The following is a 17,006-nucleotide window of genomic DNA, read 5'->3' on the forward strand; positions in this document are numbered from 1 at the left end:
TTAAAGCCTAAATTATACAGATCTGTGATCGAAGATGTTATTAATGATGTGAGAGACATCTTTTTGGATGATGGAGTCGATGAACAAGTTCTGATGGAACTAAAAACTGTGAGTTTGCCTTTTTTTTTTTTTTCTTTTTTAACACTCTTCATTCAGAAACTATACTCCCATGATTTTTTTCATATGATGACCATTTGACTTTGTTGCAGGAGGCAGTGTAGTTATGTGAATGGTGCTTATTTTGAATTCCAGTTCTACCATACATTCTTTTTCTGACCTTAGGCAAACTACTTATATTTCAGTTTCCATATATGTCAGATGGGAATTCGTAGTACTTACCCTTTAGGTTTGTTTTGAGGATTAAATGTAATAACTATCTGAAGTGTTTAGCACAGTGCCTGGCAATAGTATTAGCTATTATTAGTGGGCAGTTTCATTTATGGTCTGATAACTACATATTTACATTCCTGTAAGGTGTTTTTTTTTTTTCTCCTTTTTTTGTTGTCTCAATGCATGGATATTCTAAAATGTGTATGTTGTAGAGATTGAACAAGTGCTTGATAAATTTCACATTCTGGAGTCAGATTTTCTGTGTGGGCCAAGTATTTGGTTTATCATATATCCTAGTTTGGGAGCTCCTTTTCTTTCTCTTAGATTTATGTGGATTTAAGCAGAAAAATATAGATATTTTTATTTTATGTTTTTGTTTTCTTAGTGCTGTAATAACTCGTGAAATCAAGGAGTATTTTTACCTTACTGCTCAGAACCGTGGTTCTCAAAATATGGTCCATGGACTTTCCCACAGGCTCTTCCAAGGGGTCAATGAGGTGGAGCAATGCCCAAGTCTGAATAATCATAGTATGTCTCTCACATTTCCAGTAAAAGTTGTATTACATGAAAAAAGTGACCAGTTAAACTTGAAACTCAAATGAACAAGTGCTATTCCTTGAAATAACTGCTCCATATGCAGCAGAAGTGCATTATGCATGCTTCCTATTTTGATGCACTGTTAAAAATATGCTTACTTTTAAGGTTGAGATAAGATTATTGTTGATATTAAGATATTCAATTGTTTGATATTCTGTAGTGAAATGTGTTGACATCAGCACATCTGCATACTACACTGAACTGCATTTTCCAAATAACCAATGCATGATGTTGCAAAATCCCTTCAAAGTTAAAGATAAACGAATGGATTTTAATCTAAGAAAATGAAAAGTTAATTAATATGTGGTCTCACGTAGTACATTGCAGCTAACCTTTAAGAAACCATTACTTAAAATACTTCTTCCTTTACCAGCTACTTAGCTGTGGGAAGACAGATTTTCTTCATATATGTCAGTGAAAACAAAGTGAATGCAGAAGCAGATGAGAGAATCCAACTATTTTCCTTTAAGCCATTTCTCACTAAATTTTATTTGAAAGACGTGGTTATTTTCATTGAAAGTATTTATGTTAACATATAATGGATACATGTTACTTTTAAATAAGTAAAAGTTTTTTTAAAATCTTATTTAAAATTTTGTAAAAGCTCATTGAAGCACTTGCTTGGTGGTCCAGTGGCTAAGACTCCATGCTTTCAATGCAGGCGGCTGGGGTTTGATCCCTGGTCAGGGAATTAGGTCCCACATGCGGCAACTCAGTGTTCGCGTGCAGCAACTGAAGAGTGCATATTCCGCAACAAGGATGGAATGTCTCGTGTGCAGCAACTGAGACCCAGTGCAGCTGAGTAAATAAATAAATAATTTTTTTTTTCAAGCTTATTGAGGTCCTCATTAATTTGTGAGAATGATAAAGGAGCCTGAGACCAAAAAGTTTTAAAACTGCTGGCTTAGAGGCTGGAAATTGAGCTCCTTTAGAGCTATGTATAAATAAGAAATCACAGTGAATGCTATGTAGCACTTGTTGTGGTCTTATTTATCCATTCAACAGAGGTGTGGAGGTTGCAATTTAGCAACTTATTAAATAAAGCAAATCTCACTTGTATTTTTGTGATGAAATATATCTTAGAATATTGCAGCATCTGTAGGCAGCTTCTGTAGGGTTTTCATTAAGAGTCAGCCCATGTGAAGAAGGGAAAATACAGGTTTGAATGAGACGAGGAAACATTTATTTGCCTTAGGAGAAATGTGATGGTTACCTCAAGTGAAGAGTAGGTATCTAAAAATATAAGTGAAGGAATGCCAGCTCTGAGATAGGAGTTGGAAGAATAGCAATGGAAATTGCTCAAACACATAAAGTATCTCAGGGATATGAATAAGAAGAGTATAAGCTTATTTTGATTCCTTAGTGTTTTTTGGAATGAATATTTTACAAATTATGTTATAACCCTTATGATGATTGTTGTAGTTCTGTGACCTTATGTAGAAGGTACAGCATTTTTAGGTGTAGAAAATTAGTCCCAAAGGCGTTAATTTACCCTTGGTCAAACTAGTGGTCAATCCAAGTTGTTATCTGCTCTAGCTTTTCACAGTCTAAGATTGATATTTTGCTACTGATCCCAGTTAGAATCTAGGTGTTTTCTTCAAACAGATTGAACTGTCTTTGAGACCAAATAGTTGCACCTCCTTTTTTAGTACATAAGATTTTATGTATATATGCACACATACTTTTAGATATATGTATGTATATTATAAAAGTAATATATATGTATGCTCTATAGGTTATGCACTGATTTTTTGTTTAATGCTTAGCTTTATAGGACAAAAATTGCCTTATTTAATTTTGAATCCCCAGCGTCTGCCACAGTGCTTGTTGTATGTGATTGGCATTCAGTAAATATTTAATTAAACAACTTAATAACAAATGTTGCTCCAGAATCTAACTGAAAAAAGTATTTTAATGTTTTTGTTGCTTTTTAAATGGGGCATATTCTTCTATTCTGGGTTATAGCTGAACTTAAATATAAAACTGTTAGACTGAAATGAGTTTGCATTATTTTAATTCTCTGCATTAAATTTCTTCAGGATCTCATTAGAGTTTACAGAATGTGCCCCAGTTTCAACAGTTTTGACAGCCAGCATTATCTAGTAGAACTTTCTGTGATGATGAAAATGTTCTATAATCTTTGCTCTCCAGTATAGTAATCACTGGCCACATGTGGCTATTAAAGCACTTGAAATATGGTTAGTGGAACTGAAGAACTGAAGTTTATTTAATTAGAATTAATTTCACTTTAAATCATCACATGTGGCTACTGTATTGGACCTTGTGGGTTTAAATAGTCTTGCTAATGAAAACTAAGAATGTTTCATATTCTGTGGTTTCTAAAGGACTTTGTCATTAGCTCTGTCCTGTTTCTCACCCTTTTATGGTATTTGACAAACTTTTATCAAAAACTTCCATGCAGCTGTGAAGGATACAGTGGTGTATTAGATTGTGAATTAAGTAATGACAGTGCCTGTAATTTGAAGTTTAGCTAGATAATACAGGAAGGGACCTCCTGTGTTAAAAAATTCAACCTGATTCTTGAGGTTATTAACAGTATGGGTCTCCTTTAATGTATAAATTATAGGAGATAGAAAAGACACATAAAATGTAGTGTTGATTTTCTTTTTTTCTTTTCTAGTTGAAGTGGAGTTGACCTACAACACTATTAATTCTAAGTCTACAACATAGTGACTCAGGATTTCTATACATTTCAAAATGACCACCACTTGATTTTCATTGAATCTATATTTGAATGTAAATTGTGTTTTAGATTGATGAATGACTACAGGTGGGAATGACAGACTAGAAATCATTTTCAAAGAACGTTAAAAAATTATCCTGATTTCTAAACTTGTCAGACCCACCCCTGTCCAAGTACTGTGGGAGAGAGAAAACATGGACCCTCTTAACAGAACAAAGTGTGAAGAATTCCTCAGTTGGAAACAAATCTGAGGTAGTTAATCTTCCCCTGCATCTGTCTTCTCATCCTTGACACTGCTGACATTTTGGGCCTGTTAATTAGTGCTGTAGAAGGCCATTCATTGTTGGATACTGGCGGCATAACTGGTCTCTGCCCACTAGGGGCCAGCAGCACCCCTTAGCTCTAATGGCGCATGGTATTTCCAGACACTGCCAGATGCCCCGACTGAGGACCGCTGCTCTAAATGTTCTCTAGCTGCATATCCGTGATCTACTGTTCTGTCTTTCCCTCTGTTCCCCAACGTCATTTCTGCAGAGCCCTAAAATACATTTGTTTTATGTTTTGTCCAGAACCTAGATGTTTTTGTGAGAGTAGGAGAATCTCTCAGAATTTCTAGCCCAGCATATTGCCAGGAAGCAGTAACTCTGATCACATTTTATAGATCAAAAAATAAGACTCGGAACAAATAGCTGATTGTTCAACTAGTGGTAGAGACTTGAACCTAAGCTTTTGTGTCCACATAAGGAAGGCACCAAAGATGTGACTAGACCTGCTCTGATAGCAGCAGCACAGTTTAAAGGTTAGAAATTTGGACCAGAGCTGGACTAGGGTGAAGCAAGCGAGATCCTAGAGTCCAAAACTTAAACTTTATATTTAAAAGACATTTACTGTCAGGGTCCACTGTTCCTGACTCCGGGTGTGGGAACACTGGAGTTCAGATTGCCTGGATTGTACTGTGGTTTTGCTTACTATTAGCTGGTGTTCTTGGAAAAGATACTAACTTCCTGTTCCTCGGGTTCTTTCTCTGTGAAAAGGAGATGAAGATGTCTATTTTAAAGAATTTTTGTGAAAAATGAATTGGTACACATAAAGTACTTAACAGGTGCACATTAAGTTCAGTATTAGTCTAGTAAACGTGATCCTCAAATGCATATCCAAATCATTTTGGGAACAGAAAATGAATTTTCTCCATGTCTGATTTCAGAGACCTGGCGAAGATTGCTGAAGGAGGACTGCCAGAAATAATAGCTGTGTTGTTGGGGGAAAAAAGTACTATGAAAAAGAGGAGAAGAGAGTTCTTAATATTTTCTAAGCTAGCTGAATAAATAGCAAACAATTCAGTATTCTTGGTAGTCTTCAGGAGTATTAATATGATTATTGTTGCCAAAAGAGTATTACATTGTTTATAAAATATTTTGATAGATAAAATTATTTAAAAATGAAATTGGAGAGAAACAGAAAATATTCAACTAATTTGAATTTTGTGATATTGTAAGCTTAATGCTAAATATTTGTATAGTATTGTTTTTCACAGTACCTAGAAGAGTATCTGATACTTAGTAAATATGTATTCTCAGTGACCTGCTACTCCAACATCCTCTTCCTTTGCTCCCCCCAAAAGCAGCTGGAAGTGCATGCTTCCGTGTTTGCTTGTCATGACTAGTGGGCATCTTTGGCATATAGTAAGCTAGAGGAATGTTGTATTTCCTGTATACGTCCTGTACACTTCCTGTAAATAAAAAGTTATATTCTGCCTAAAATGGCAGTCACATCTTTATCGAGAAACTACCTTAAAAAACAATAGTTTATTTTCCATTATCTTCTTTGAAATTAATATTAAATTTCTGTTTAGTTCTTAGTCATTTTCTTAGGTCCTGAATGAGACACAGTCTTTGCCCTGAGGGAGTTCATAGTATAATAGAGAAGGAAGATTTAGTGCAAAGAGTGTATCAATAGAGATATCTCTAAGGTGTAGAAGTAGTGCTTTTTTTTCCCAACTATGACTTTGCCTTTGCATTCTTCAGTGAATTGTGTGCCAGTCATAAAGCAGTAGTTTACAAAGGTTTAAACATGAGATATGTATGCTGTATTCGGGGAACTGCAGGTAGTTTGAAAAATAGAGTATAAGTTATAGTAGTTAGAGAAGTTAACATAACTGCTTGAAGGAGCTGGAATGAGAAGGATTTTCTGGGGTGCTAGTTAAAAGACAGAGTTTTGGACTTTGCTTCAGAGAATCTCACTTGATAGTGGTACAGTCTAACATTTAAAAAGAAAAATTTGCATTTACCAAAAAAAAAACCCTACACTAAATTAACAATCAAAAATGCATTAATGGGGTGTAGTTTGCAGTTTTTAAAGTATTGGTTTATACTTTAAAGCAGCAGCTCTTCATTTAGTGTACATAATAACCTGGACAGGTTATTTGAACAGATTCCTGGCTCTACCTTCAGAGTTGCTGATTTGATTGGGGGGGGCGGAAGGGGGCGCTTAAAATTGGTATATCTTAACAAGTTGCACAAGCTGGAATCAAGATTGCTGGGAGAAATGTCAATAACCTCAGATATGCAGATGACACCACCCTTATGGCAGAAAGTGAAGAAGAACTAAAAAAGCCTCTTGATGAAGGTGAAAGAGGAGAGTGAAAAGGTTGGCTTAAAGTTCAACATTCAGAAAACTAAGATCATGGCATCTGGTCCTGTCACTTCATGGGAAATAGATGGGGAAACAGTGGAAACAGTGTCAGACTACTTTTTGGGCTCCAAATTCGCTGCAGACGGTGATTGCAGCCATGAAATTAAAAGACTCTTTCTCCTTGGAAGGAAAGTTATGACCAACCTAGACAGCATATTAAAAAGCAGAGACATTACTTTGCCAACAAAGGTCCGTCTAGTCAAGGCTATGATTTTTCCAGTGTTCATGTATGGATGTGAGAGTTGGGACTGTGAAGAAAGCTGAGCACCAAAAAATTGATGCTTTTGAAATGTGGTGTTGGAGAAGACTCTTGAGAGTCCCTTGGACTGCAAGGAGATCCAACCAGTCCATCCTAAAGGAGATCAGTCCTGGGTGTTCATTGGAAGGACTGATGCGGAAGCTGAAACTCCAATACTTTGGCCACCTCATGCGAAGAACTGACTCATTGGAAAAGACCTTGATGCTGGGAGGGATTGGGGGCAGGAGAAGGGGACGACAGAGGATGAGATGGCTGGATGGCATCACTGACTCGATGGACGTGAGTTTGAGTAAACTCTAGGAGTTGATGATGGACAGGGACGCCTGGCATGCTGTGATTCATAGGGTTGCAAAGAGTCAAACACGACTGAGCGACTGAACTGAACAAGTTCCCAGGTGATGCTGTGTTGGTCTAGGACCACTGATTTATAGAGGATAGATTGGAAGGACAAGTTTGCACTAAAATGTTGAGTCTCTAAGGCAAGGATTTTTGTCATATTTGTTCACTCTGTTCTCAATGCCACTAGCAGTGTAGCATATGAAAGATACCCAATAATTATGTGTAGAATGTATGATTTGAAGCAGGGAGCTCAGTTGTCTTATCATTAACAGTTTGCAGTAATACTGATGGGAGGAAAGGACTTGAACTGGGATCATAATAGTAGGGATAGATTGGAATAATGCTTTGGACAGGAAATCAACAATGATAATAGGGTGTCAGGATAGATTCTCACTCACAGTTCATTGAATTGGGAGGCTAGATGAGAAGTGGTAAACAGCGCTTAGCACATAATGTGTATTCATTAATATTTGCCTTTATCATGGAAACTTCATTGAAGTGAGGGGTCAGGATTACAGTCGGGGGACCAGTTGGAGGTGCTAAAACTGAAGCTTTAAATTTAGAAAATTATGGTAAAGACTTGTATCTTAAAAGCTTAATTAACAGTACTTTTTTCCAACCTGATTTTGGCCTACAAGAAGTAAGGTTTTGTGTTACAGTAGAGAAAAGAAGTGTGTACAGTTTGGGTGATAGACTTGTTTGGGAGGCTTACTATGTAGCCTTACTGCATAATATATTTAGAGTGTATCTTACACTGTATAGTGTATTTTATTCAATGTCTAAGCCTGTTGTATTTTGAAGCCTCACATGAGTTAGACAATATCCAAAGAGCAGATCTCAGGGGAGAAAACAAAGTATCCATAGAGTCTTGTGTACAAAATGATGGGATTAAATTTGATGTGTATGTTTAAGGAATGGTTTGCAACTTTCTTGCACAATTTTTTATAAGTGGTCTATAGATTGAACATTGAACCTTGTAGAGAGGAAATGTATTTGGGAGAAGGATGAAATACTTGTAAATATTTTCTTACTTTTTTTGCCCACTTTTTTTTTTTCTCCTTCATCACAGAAACTGTCCTAGGGTTAGATGAGAAAATAGAAGTGGTTAAGCGAAAAAGGATTGTCAACCCTTGTCATAATGAAAGAGGGAAGGGAATTTCAAGAAATGTGGAGGGTTGAGAATACCTTTGAAAGTGCGTTAAGAATTCTTTCCCCTTGTGTAGGATTGAACAGATAGAAAAGTAAATTTTTCTAACTTGAGAACTGCCTTTGTAATGTTTCTCATAGTTCAAGGAAAGATGGATTTGTGTTTTGCATGTTATTTAAAAGTTAGGAAAGAAAGATTTCCATAAAATAGATAATGATTTGATATTAAAAAGGATGATTTTTTATTGCTGAAAAATTGCTTATATGGAACTGGTAAATAAGGAATTACTATACAAAGTTTGTTGAAGATACAGAAAGAAAGAAAAAAATTCTTCATAGCAAAATGAGTAGCAAAAAGCAAAAATTAGGTTTGATGCTTTAAAAATTTGTTTTCATAGTTGTATACACTTGGGTCAGAATTAGAGATTTGCAGGGTTTGTGGTTTTATCCGTTTTGAAAAAGGAAGAATTTTATAAACAGACTAATAAAGTATGTTTTATCCACATGTCCAGATATTCCCTGACTCTTACTTAGAAATATTTAATGTTCTTTGCCTTAGTTATGGGAGAATAAACTAATGCAGTCTAGGGCTGTAGATGGATTTCATTCAGAAGAGCAGCAGCTTTTATTGCAAGTTCAACAGCAACATCAGCCCCAGCAGCAGCAGCATCACCACCATCACCACCATCAGCAAGCTCAGCCTCAGCAGACAGTACCTCAGCAAGCGCAGGCCCAGCAGGTCCTTATTCCTGCATCCCAGCAAGGTGAGACTGGGTAACCCTACTACAGCTTGGAAGTGAAAGCTGTCATTTCCAGAGAAGAGAAATACTCTGCATGTCTCCTTTCTATTGGCTGAGGGGTTGTATCAGTGTGTGTCTATATATATGATGTGGGTCCTATTTGTGTAATAATGAAGAGTAATTCACTAACAGAAGCCTAAAATGATATTTAGATTAAGTATATTAATACTTTGAGAGGGCTACACAATGGTGAATTTCCTAAAACAAGTCAGATCTATAAGTTTATTAAGAGTTTCATTATTTTATATAGTAGAATCATTATCTTTATGAAACTGATTGTTCCTTCAAAGATATTTCACTTTAGTTTTTATTAATAAACACTGGAGGATTTTTGTTAATATACTTCGGCAGTCTGAAATTCAAATTCTCGTTTATGAGAATTTACTAGATTAGATTTCCTTTAAAGAGCGGATATATGACATCTTATATGATTTTGCATGGTTTACAGATGAGAAAAAACACATATTTATAGACTGTGTCCGAAGTGTTTTTGTACTGTGCAAGTCATTTTAAAGATTATGTTTCATTGAAGCCTCTTAAAGGCTTTGTGAAATAGCTCTTAAAAATCACAAGTGAGGAAAACCTGGGCTCTGAAAAGTCTTAGAAGCTTTATCCTCTACATGGAGTATTTTCTGTCATGACAAAACAGTTCAGCTGTAAAACTTACTGGGCATTCAAGTTAGGTAAATCAGAGAGGAAAATGAAGGTAAAATGGAAACTTCATTTTAAGGTAACTGTTTTGCTCACTTGCCTCACCTGAGAGTTTATATGAGACTGGAAACTGATATTGATGCATATTAGAAATGTTGGTTTATTTTACTGTTTGTATCAAATAAGACTTAATATTTGATTTTATTCTGTACCTTATACTAAGTAGCATTGTCTTTTTAATTTTTTTTGATGGCTGTTCCTCCTATTGCCTTCAGGTCTGGCACTAGGACTTTAGGTCATCATAAATTAAAATTTGATTTTCTTCACTCAGAGAATATTAGGATAATGGAATTATCTGTTTATTCTCTGAAATTTGCGGAATCAAACACCTAGTTCCTTTTATATCACCATAAGTAGTATTGCCATTATTTATGGGTTGTGTTTTTTTTTTAAGCTGAAGAAAATAAGATTCTGGAAACTTTCAGATTGGGAGAAAAAGATATTTAAAAGCTAAATTATAACTTTCTGAGTTCACTCTGAATGTATTAATAACACATTCAGCAGTAATATATTAATAATATGGTTAATGCTGAGTTGGCAAGACAGTATTAAATTTTCCAGTTTAAGAATGTACAGAAGGCTACCCTGGTGGCTCAGTGGTAAAGAATCCGCCTGCCAGTGCGGGAGCCTCAGGTTCAGTCCCTGATCCGGGAAGATGATGTGGCCGAGCACTGAGGCCCGTGCGCCACGACTGTTGAGTCCTTATCTAGAGCCTGGGAGCTGCAGCTCCCAAGGCCCGCACCCCTAGAGCCATGCTCCCCTAGAGCCATGCTCCCCAACAGGAAAAGCCGCCACAGTGAGAGCCTGGGCACCCGGAGAGCAACCTCTGCTCACCATAGCTGGAGAAAAGTCCGCGTAGCAACGAAGACCCAGCATAGCCAGAAATAAACAAATGTATATTTCTGTGCATTATTTTTAAAAATTTTATGTTTAGGCGTTAGGTATCGCATTGCTTTATGTTTCCAAGGTCCCTTATATCCTTAGGTATTTGTTAACTCAAATCTTTTAAATTGTGGTTTATAGTAGGAGGGTATACCACGGCTGTTATTTACCATAGAAGTTTGTAACATTCTAAGATGTCAAATGTTTGGACAGCATGAAAAAGAATTTCAGTATGGTATAGCCTTCTTATGAAATAGCCTCATTGTCCGTTGTCTCTCTGTGTGCTTATGTTTTTTATAGCTGCAGCACCTCAAGTTATTGTTCCTGATTCTAAGCTGATACAACATATGAATGCATCAAACATGGTAAGACTCAGAACACAGTTCTTTGCTTGGCTCTATTTATTCTAATCCAAGTTGTGATTATGCTTGAGTATGTTGTGTATTAACATCTTGAAGTTTTGTTCAAGACTTGAGCAAAATACCTGTTTTGCTGGGTTTCCGAAGTATTAGATTTAACAGTAAATATAAAGTTTAACTTGATGCTTAGACAATTAAGGTTCATAAAATTACATAACTTTCTGTTGAAGATACCAAAAGGATGATGCTTTGTGGGAGCTACTTTTGAAAATAGTTTTAGGGGACCTACCAAACATTATTCCAAGTATAGTTATGTTTCAGAAGATCTATTAACTGAAAGAGGTTAGGAATGTTAAGAATTAGAAATTTTATTAAATGAAAATAAACTGTTTGAATAAAGATACCTAGTATCATTAAGATCAGACATTTACAAATTCCCCTCTGATTTAACCATAGCATAACCTAGTAAGTTTTATTACAGTATATAAATTGCTATTTTAAAATGCATTTTAGCCAATTGAGTTTATTATACATAGACTTGATATTTCTAAGGGATAGCCACTGAACTTCATAAGTCCTCAAATTTTCACATTTCACTTAGCACATACAGTGTATCCCATCGGATATAATTGTAAAACTGAAAGAAACACTAAAGTAAAGTTGAATTACCATAGTTGTTCCAGCATTTTCTTGTAGATGGCTTTTCTTTTGTTTAAAATACACAGACTGTTAGTGGTATCTCAGCTTTGGCACTCCATTCTTAAATTCAACCAAGTCTTTTTATTAGGTAAGAATCATTATTTTAAATAGGATTTCTTAGTTTAGTGCTATCTATGAAATTTTCTTTTCTGATCGAAGTTTTTTTTTAAATGAAGAAGCAATTAAAAAAAAAAAAATCAGTTTCTATATTTTGTGAATGGTGAGCAGTGAACCTGAAAACTCATTTGTGTTTTATAAGACATACAGGAAGCAGCGCTTACATACCAGACAAATGACTTCTATCTACTGACACATACTAGCCTTAACACATATATAACTTTACAGAATTTTCCAATTATGATAGGAATTGGAATTTTTAATTCACAAAAAATCAAGAATCTCTATTTGTACTTCTAGTTCAGGTTGCCAGAGTCAGTTATTTTGGGTAAAAATCACAAAAGTCCACAGCTGTTGATTCTAACACATAGTTTTGTTATTTTAAAAAAAAATTTCCTTTCAAAGTTTCAGGCACCAGAATTTCTTTTTAACTTTCACCCTTAAAAATAAATCTCAGATTTTCCTGGTGGTCCAGTGGTTGGGAATTTGCCTGCCAGTAGGGTTTGATCCCGAGTCCAGGATTTCACATGGCGCGGGGCAGTTAGCCTTGTGCTCTAGAGCCCTCGAGCCACAGCTGCTGAAACCCACACGCCCTAGAGCCTGAGCTCTGTAGCAGGAGAAGCCACTGCAGTAAGAAGCCTGCTCACTGCACCTAGAGAAGAGCCCCCACTCAGCAACTAGAGAAAGCCTGTGTGCAGCGATGAGGAGCCAGTACAGCCAAAAATAAAATTAAAAAAGTTCTGAACGAAAAAGTCTGACTGTAGGATCCATATTATAGTTGGTACTATTGAGGCTGTTTCCTAGGGAATAACTTGTATAACTGTAAAACAGAAAGTTTGGCAGAATCACTTATAGTAGGCCTGTCTAATTTTGAAGAATTTTTAGTGTTGTGGGAAAGAATTTTGAATTAAAATTGTCTTTAAAAGGACTGGCAAAATTAATGGCCCATCTCTGACTAGTTGTGTCTCCTTGATTCTAAAGAGCATATGTATTTAAACAGATCATAGGTCAGACTTCAATCAATAAAATATGTTAGCATTTATATATATTTCAGTATTTTACTTGTTTTCGGTTAGTGTTTGCTCCATGTGTTTCTCGGCTTCCCTGGTGGCTCAGACGGTAAAACGTCTGCCTGCAATGTGGGAGACCTGAGTTTGATCGCTGGGTCAGGAAGGTCCCCTGGAGAAGGAAATGGCAACCCACTCCAGTACTCTTGCCTGGAAAATCCCATGGACAGAGAAGCCTGGTAGGTTACAGTCCATGAAGTCGCAAAGAGTCGGACATGATTGACTTCACTTTCCTTTTCCTTTCCATGTGTTTCTCATGTTCCAAAATGTAATCAGTATAGGCTCTTACAAAGAAAAGTTTTTTGGATTTTTTTATGTTTGCATTACTATTCCTGATTCAAAGACATCCATTAAGAAGTTTGATTTTTTTAAAAAAATTCTAATAGCTCTTTGTGCTTTGGAAATGAACATATTGAAGAGTTATGTAATTTCATAAGATATGAAATACTGATAATGTGTATGGTAGAAGGCTTTTTCAGGGAACTTACAAAACAGGACCTTATATCAAACTAGTTTTGCAGGTTCTCTTTATGAAATTATTGCTCAAATGCATTATTCATGTTAGGGCCTTTTCACAAGATACAGGAACGAACTTTCAGCAGACATAAAAAAGATGGTTTGTGTATGATGTATGTGTGTATAATCAGTTGCTCAGTCATGTCTGACTCTTTGTGACCCTATGGGCTATAGCCTACCAGGCTCCTTTGTCCATGGAATGAATTCTCCAGGCATAAAAATACTGGAGTGGGTTGCCATTCCCTACTCCTGGGGATCTTCTCAACCCAGAAATTGAACCCACATATCTTGTGTCTCCTGCACTGGCAGGCAGATTCTTTAGCACTGCGCCACCTGGGAAGCCCATGTGTATGATATATCACAGCAGATATTTATAGCAACTTGAATGTGCAGAGGTATGCAGGTGGTTATTGCATCATGTGTGCTATAAGGAAAATGGTAGGTCAGTTTGCTAGTAAAGTGAGATCTATTAATCTTATAAATTGTGAATTATAGGCACTTAACATTCCTAAGTAATATTTCTCAATACTGAGTGGTTTTTAGTATATTCCTTAAATTTAGATTACCTTTCATTTGCTTATATAGACAAGGTTTATTTAAATCTTCATTTATTTAATAAAATGAAATGTAGAAGCTGCATTTTATAAAGAGAACCTGGCAAGCTGTAGCTGAATTTGGAGGATATAATGGGAATTTTGGGCTTGAAATATAAAGATTACTTAGGGCTGTCAAATGGCAGCAAGCACATTTTCTTGGGAAGGCTGTTCCTAGAACCTAACTAGATAGTTGTATCATTAACCTACTTCAGTATAATTTTCCAAGATTTGTTGGCTTCTCGAAGATTAGCATCTCCAAAGCACATGTTTATTTCTTGAAGTGTGTTCAAATAAAAGTGTTAGTCGCTCAGTCCTGTCTGACTCTTTGCAACCCCGTGGACTGTAGCCCACCAGGCTTCTCTGTCCGTGGGATTCTCCAGGCAAGAGTACTAGAGTGGGTGGTGAATCCCTTTCCCAGGGGATCTTCCCGAACCCTAGTCTCCTGCAATGCAGGCAGATTGGTGGGCTGTGCAAATTTTAAAGGAATTCTCCTTTGATTCCCTAACCTGTGTTGTCCCTGCCCTGGCCCCCAGAGGGAGTGGAGGGAGGTGAGTACTCACATAAAAGTGTTTATAACAATTTATTCATTAGATTGTATATATGAGCTTGGTACCTTAAAGAAGGTTGAAGCGTGCTGCATGCTAAGTCACTATGGTCATGTCCAACTCTTTGTGACCTCATGGACTGTATGTAGCCCACCAGGCTCCTTTATCCGTGGGATTCTCCAGGCAAGAATACTGGGGTGGATTTCCATGCCCACCACCAGGGGATCTTCCCAACTCAGGGATTGAACCCCTGTCTCCTGCAGCTCGTGCATTGCAGGCAGATTCTTTACCACTGAGCCACCAGAAGCCCCAAAAAAGGTTGAAGGGGGGGAGGGGAGCTACTGTTGTATAGTTTTATAGTTATAGTGAGATACATGGAAATGGGCGTCCCAGGTTTCACTAGTGGTAAAGAACCTGCCTGCTAGTGCAGGAGAATTAAGAGACGAGGGTTTGATCTTTGGGTCTGGAAGATCCCCTGGAAGAGGGCATGGCCACCCCTCTCAATATTCTTGCCTGGAGAATCCCCATGGACAGAGGAGCCTGGTGGGTTACAGCCTATAGAGTTGCAAAGAGTTGGACAGGACTGTAGTGACAGGATGCCTGCATTTACATGGAAATACTTAGAGCTCAGGATTTTTCTTTTTTTTTTTTACAAAAAGAAAAAAACAGTAAAAATGTATAATTCTTTTGGAGGAAAGGGGCGAAATCTCTTGAAGCAGTAAATCAAGAATTTATCCTGGATTTAAAAACATTCAGACTATGTAATTCCATGTATATTTTTATAACTTAAAGTCAGAAAGTAACTCCATTTTAAAATGCAGACATTAATTTTTGTGACTCAAGATTTTTAAGGTATTTTTATATTACTAAAACTGTTAGTAATACATGTTTCACCTTGATAATGCCAGTGTTGTCACCTTATGCCATAAGTATATCTTCATTTCAGAAATCTTAGTGTTCTTAATTTATACCATAGTTAACAACTCTCTATTAAGAAAATCTTTTATCAGAAGATTGCAATTCTTAGAGATGCTAGATAAGAATTGCAATCTTCTGATAAAAGATTTTCTTTAGAGACTTGTTAATTATGGTATAAATTAAGAATATTAGGATTTCTGAAATGAAGTTACACTTTTGCCACTAGTATATTAATTGACAATAAGGAATTGGGGGTAAGGAAATAGAATAAGAAAGAAATAATGGAATGGATATTTTATTTATTGTACAGTATTGCTAGTCTGGGTTAGAGTTCCTTAGCATACATTCTCCAGGAGCGGAGAACCTCCTAATTATATTATTCTGCATAATTGCTTGAAATAATTAGGTAAGATATTTAGGCTCATTGGTCTTTATTGTACCATTTTATTAATTGGGAGGTAGTCTTATTGCCAGAACTTTTCATTGTCAGTTCAGTTCAGTTCAGTCACTCAGTCATGTCCAACTCTTTGCAACCCCGTGAATCGCAGCACGCCAGGCCTCCCTGTCCATCACCAACTCCCGGAGCTTACTCAAACTCATGTCCATCGAGTCAGTGATGCCATCCAACCATCTCATCCTCTGTCGTCCCCTTCTCCTCCTGCCCCCAATCCCTCCCAGCATCAGGGTCTTTCCCAATGAGTCAACTCTTCTCATGAGGTGGCCAAAATATTGGAGTTTCAGCTTCAGCATCAGTCCTTCCAATGAACACCCAGGACTGAACTCCTTTAGGATGGACTGATTGGATCTCCTGGCAGTCTTTTCATTTTAGTATATTCTAAATGAAACTTCAAATACAATTAATATATGCCAGAGGTAAACTGAGGTGCTGTTATGCACATACATATTTTGATTATTTTCTTTTCAGAGTGCTGCTGCTACAGCTGCAACCTTGGCACTCCCTGCTGGTGTGACTCCTGTTCAACAGATATTAACAAATTCAGGTATATAGAAATAACTGTTACTTATGTAACTCAGAATATGGTACCATCTAGCTTTAGTTTTGTCTTCATTGAAAGACAGAAAATTGTAATACTTCTTTTACCATTTGGCTTACATTATTAAAATAAGATGATTTGAGGACTATAGCTTATTAAACCATAGTCACTGCTGATGATGCAGTAGAGAAGATGAGAATTGCACTTGAACTTTTGATCCATGAATGAAACCCTATTTCTTGAATAAAGTTATGATTATCTAGAATGCTTATTTCACTTGGTCTTTTTTTTAGATGCATTTAACTTGCCAAATAATTAAAGTTTTACTCTAAATTTAATTTAAAACCTGCCAAATTAAGCTTAATTTGTTTGAACTAATTTTGTGTCATTAAACTAAATCCTATAGTACCTTACTATAAAATAGCAAAATTTATTGCATTCTATTTTATATAGTATCTCTCTATAGGCTGGCAAAATTTACTTCTGGTAATAATGTTTGAAGAATTTATTTACTTGGATTTTAAGTATTTTCTTTGTAATCTTAATTACACAATTTCTTGTTATTTTGTTAATTTCTTAATTTTTGAAGAACAGACTTAGGAGCTTATCTTGCTGCATATTTTAATGAAATATAATTGCTTGCTACTTAATTCAAGATTCTGAGTTATCTAAAACTATTTTAGAGGGATTTTGCATAAGCCAATTGTAGTGTTATATGGCATTGATAATTGGTTC

The 17,006-nt window shown here is 36.2% G+C and overlaps 1 protein-coding gene and 1 non-coding gene across 3 annotated transcripts in view; both read left to right on the top strand.

Annotated features, from left to right (window-relative positions):
* Positions 1-17,006, top strand: part of GTF2A1 (general transcription factor IIA subunit 1) — a 39,644-nt gene that overhangs the window by 4,446 nt on the left and 18,192 nt on the right. Inside the window, exons 2-5 of one of the 2 annotated variants that reach the window (XM_061156504.1) lie at positions 7-108; positions 8,626-8,830; positions 10,760-10,824; positions 16,202-16,277. In XM_061156504.1, the coding sequence (XP_061012487.1) occupies positions 7-108; positions 8,626-8,830; positions 10,760-10,824; positions 16,202-16,277 (448 nt within the window). The remainder of the gene's footprint in view (positions 1-6; positions 109-8,625; positions 8,831-10,759; positions 10,825-16,201; positions 16,278-17,006) is intronic. The other variant, XM_061156506.1, reaches the window with a different exon arrangement.
* On the top strand, positions 9,765-9,908 carry LOC133067569 (small nucleolar RNA SNORA79). The gene has a single exon (XR_009695348.1). It is a non-coding gene; the product is annotated as a small nucleolar RNA SNORA79 (small nucleolar RNA).

This window comes from Dama dama, chromosome 12 (assembly GCF_033118175.1).
Source record: "Dama dama isolate Ldn47 chromosome 12, ASM3311817v1, whole genome shotgun sequence".
NCBI lineage: Eukaryota > Metazoa > Chordata > Mammalia > Artiodactyla > Cervidae > Dama > Dama dama.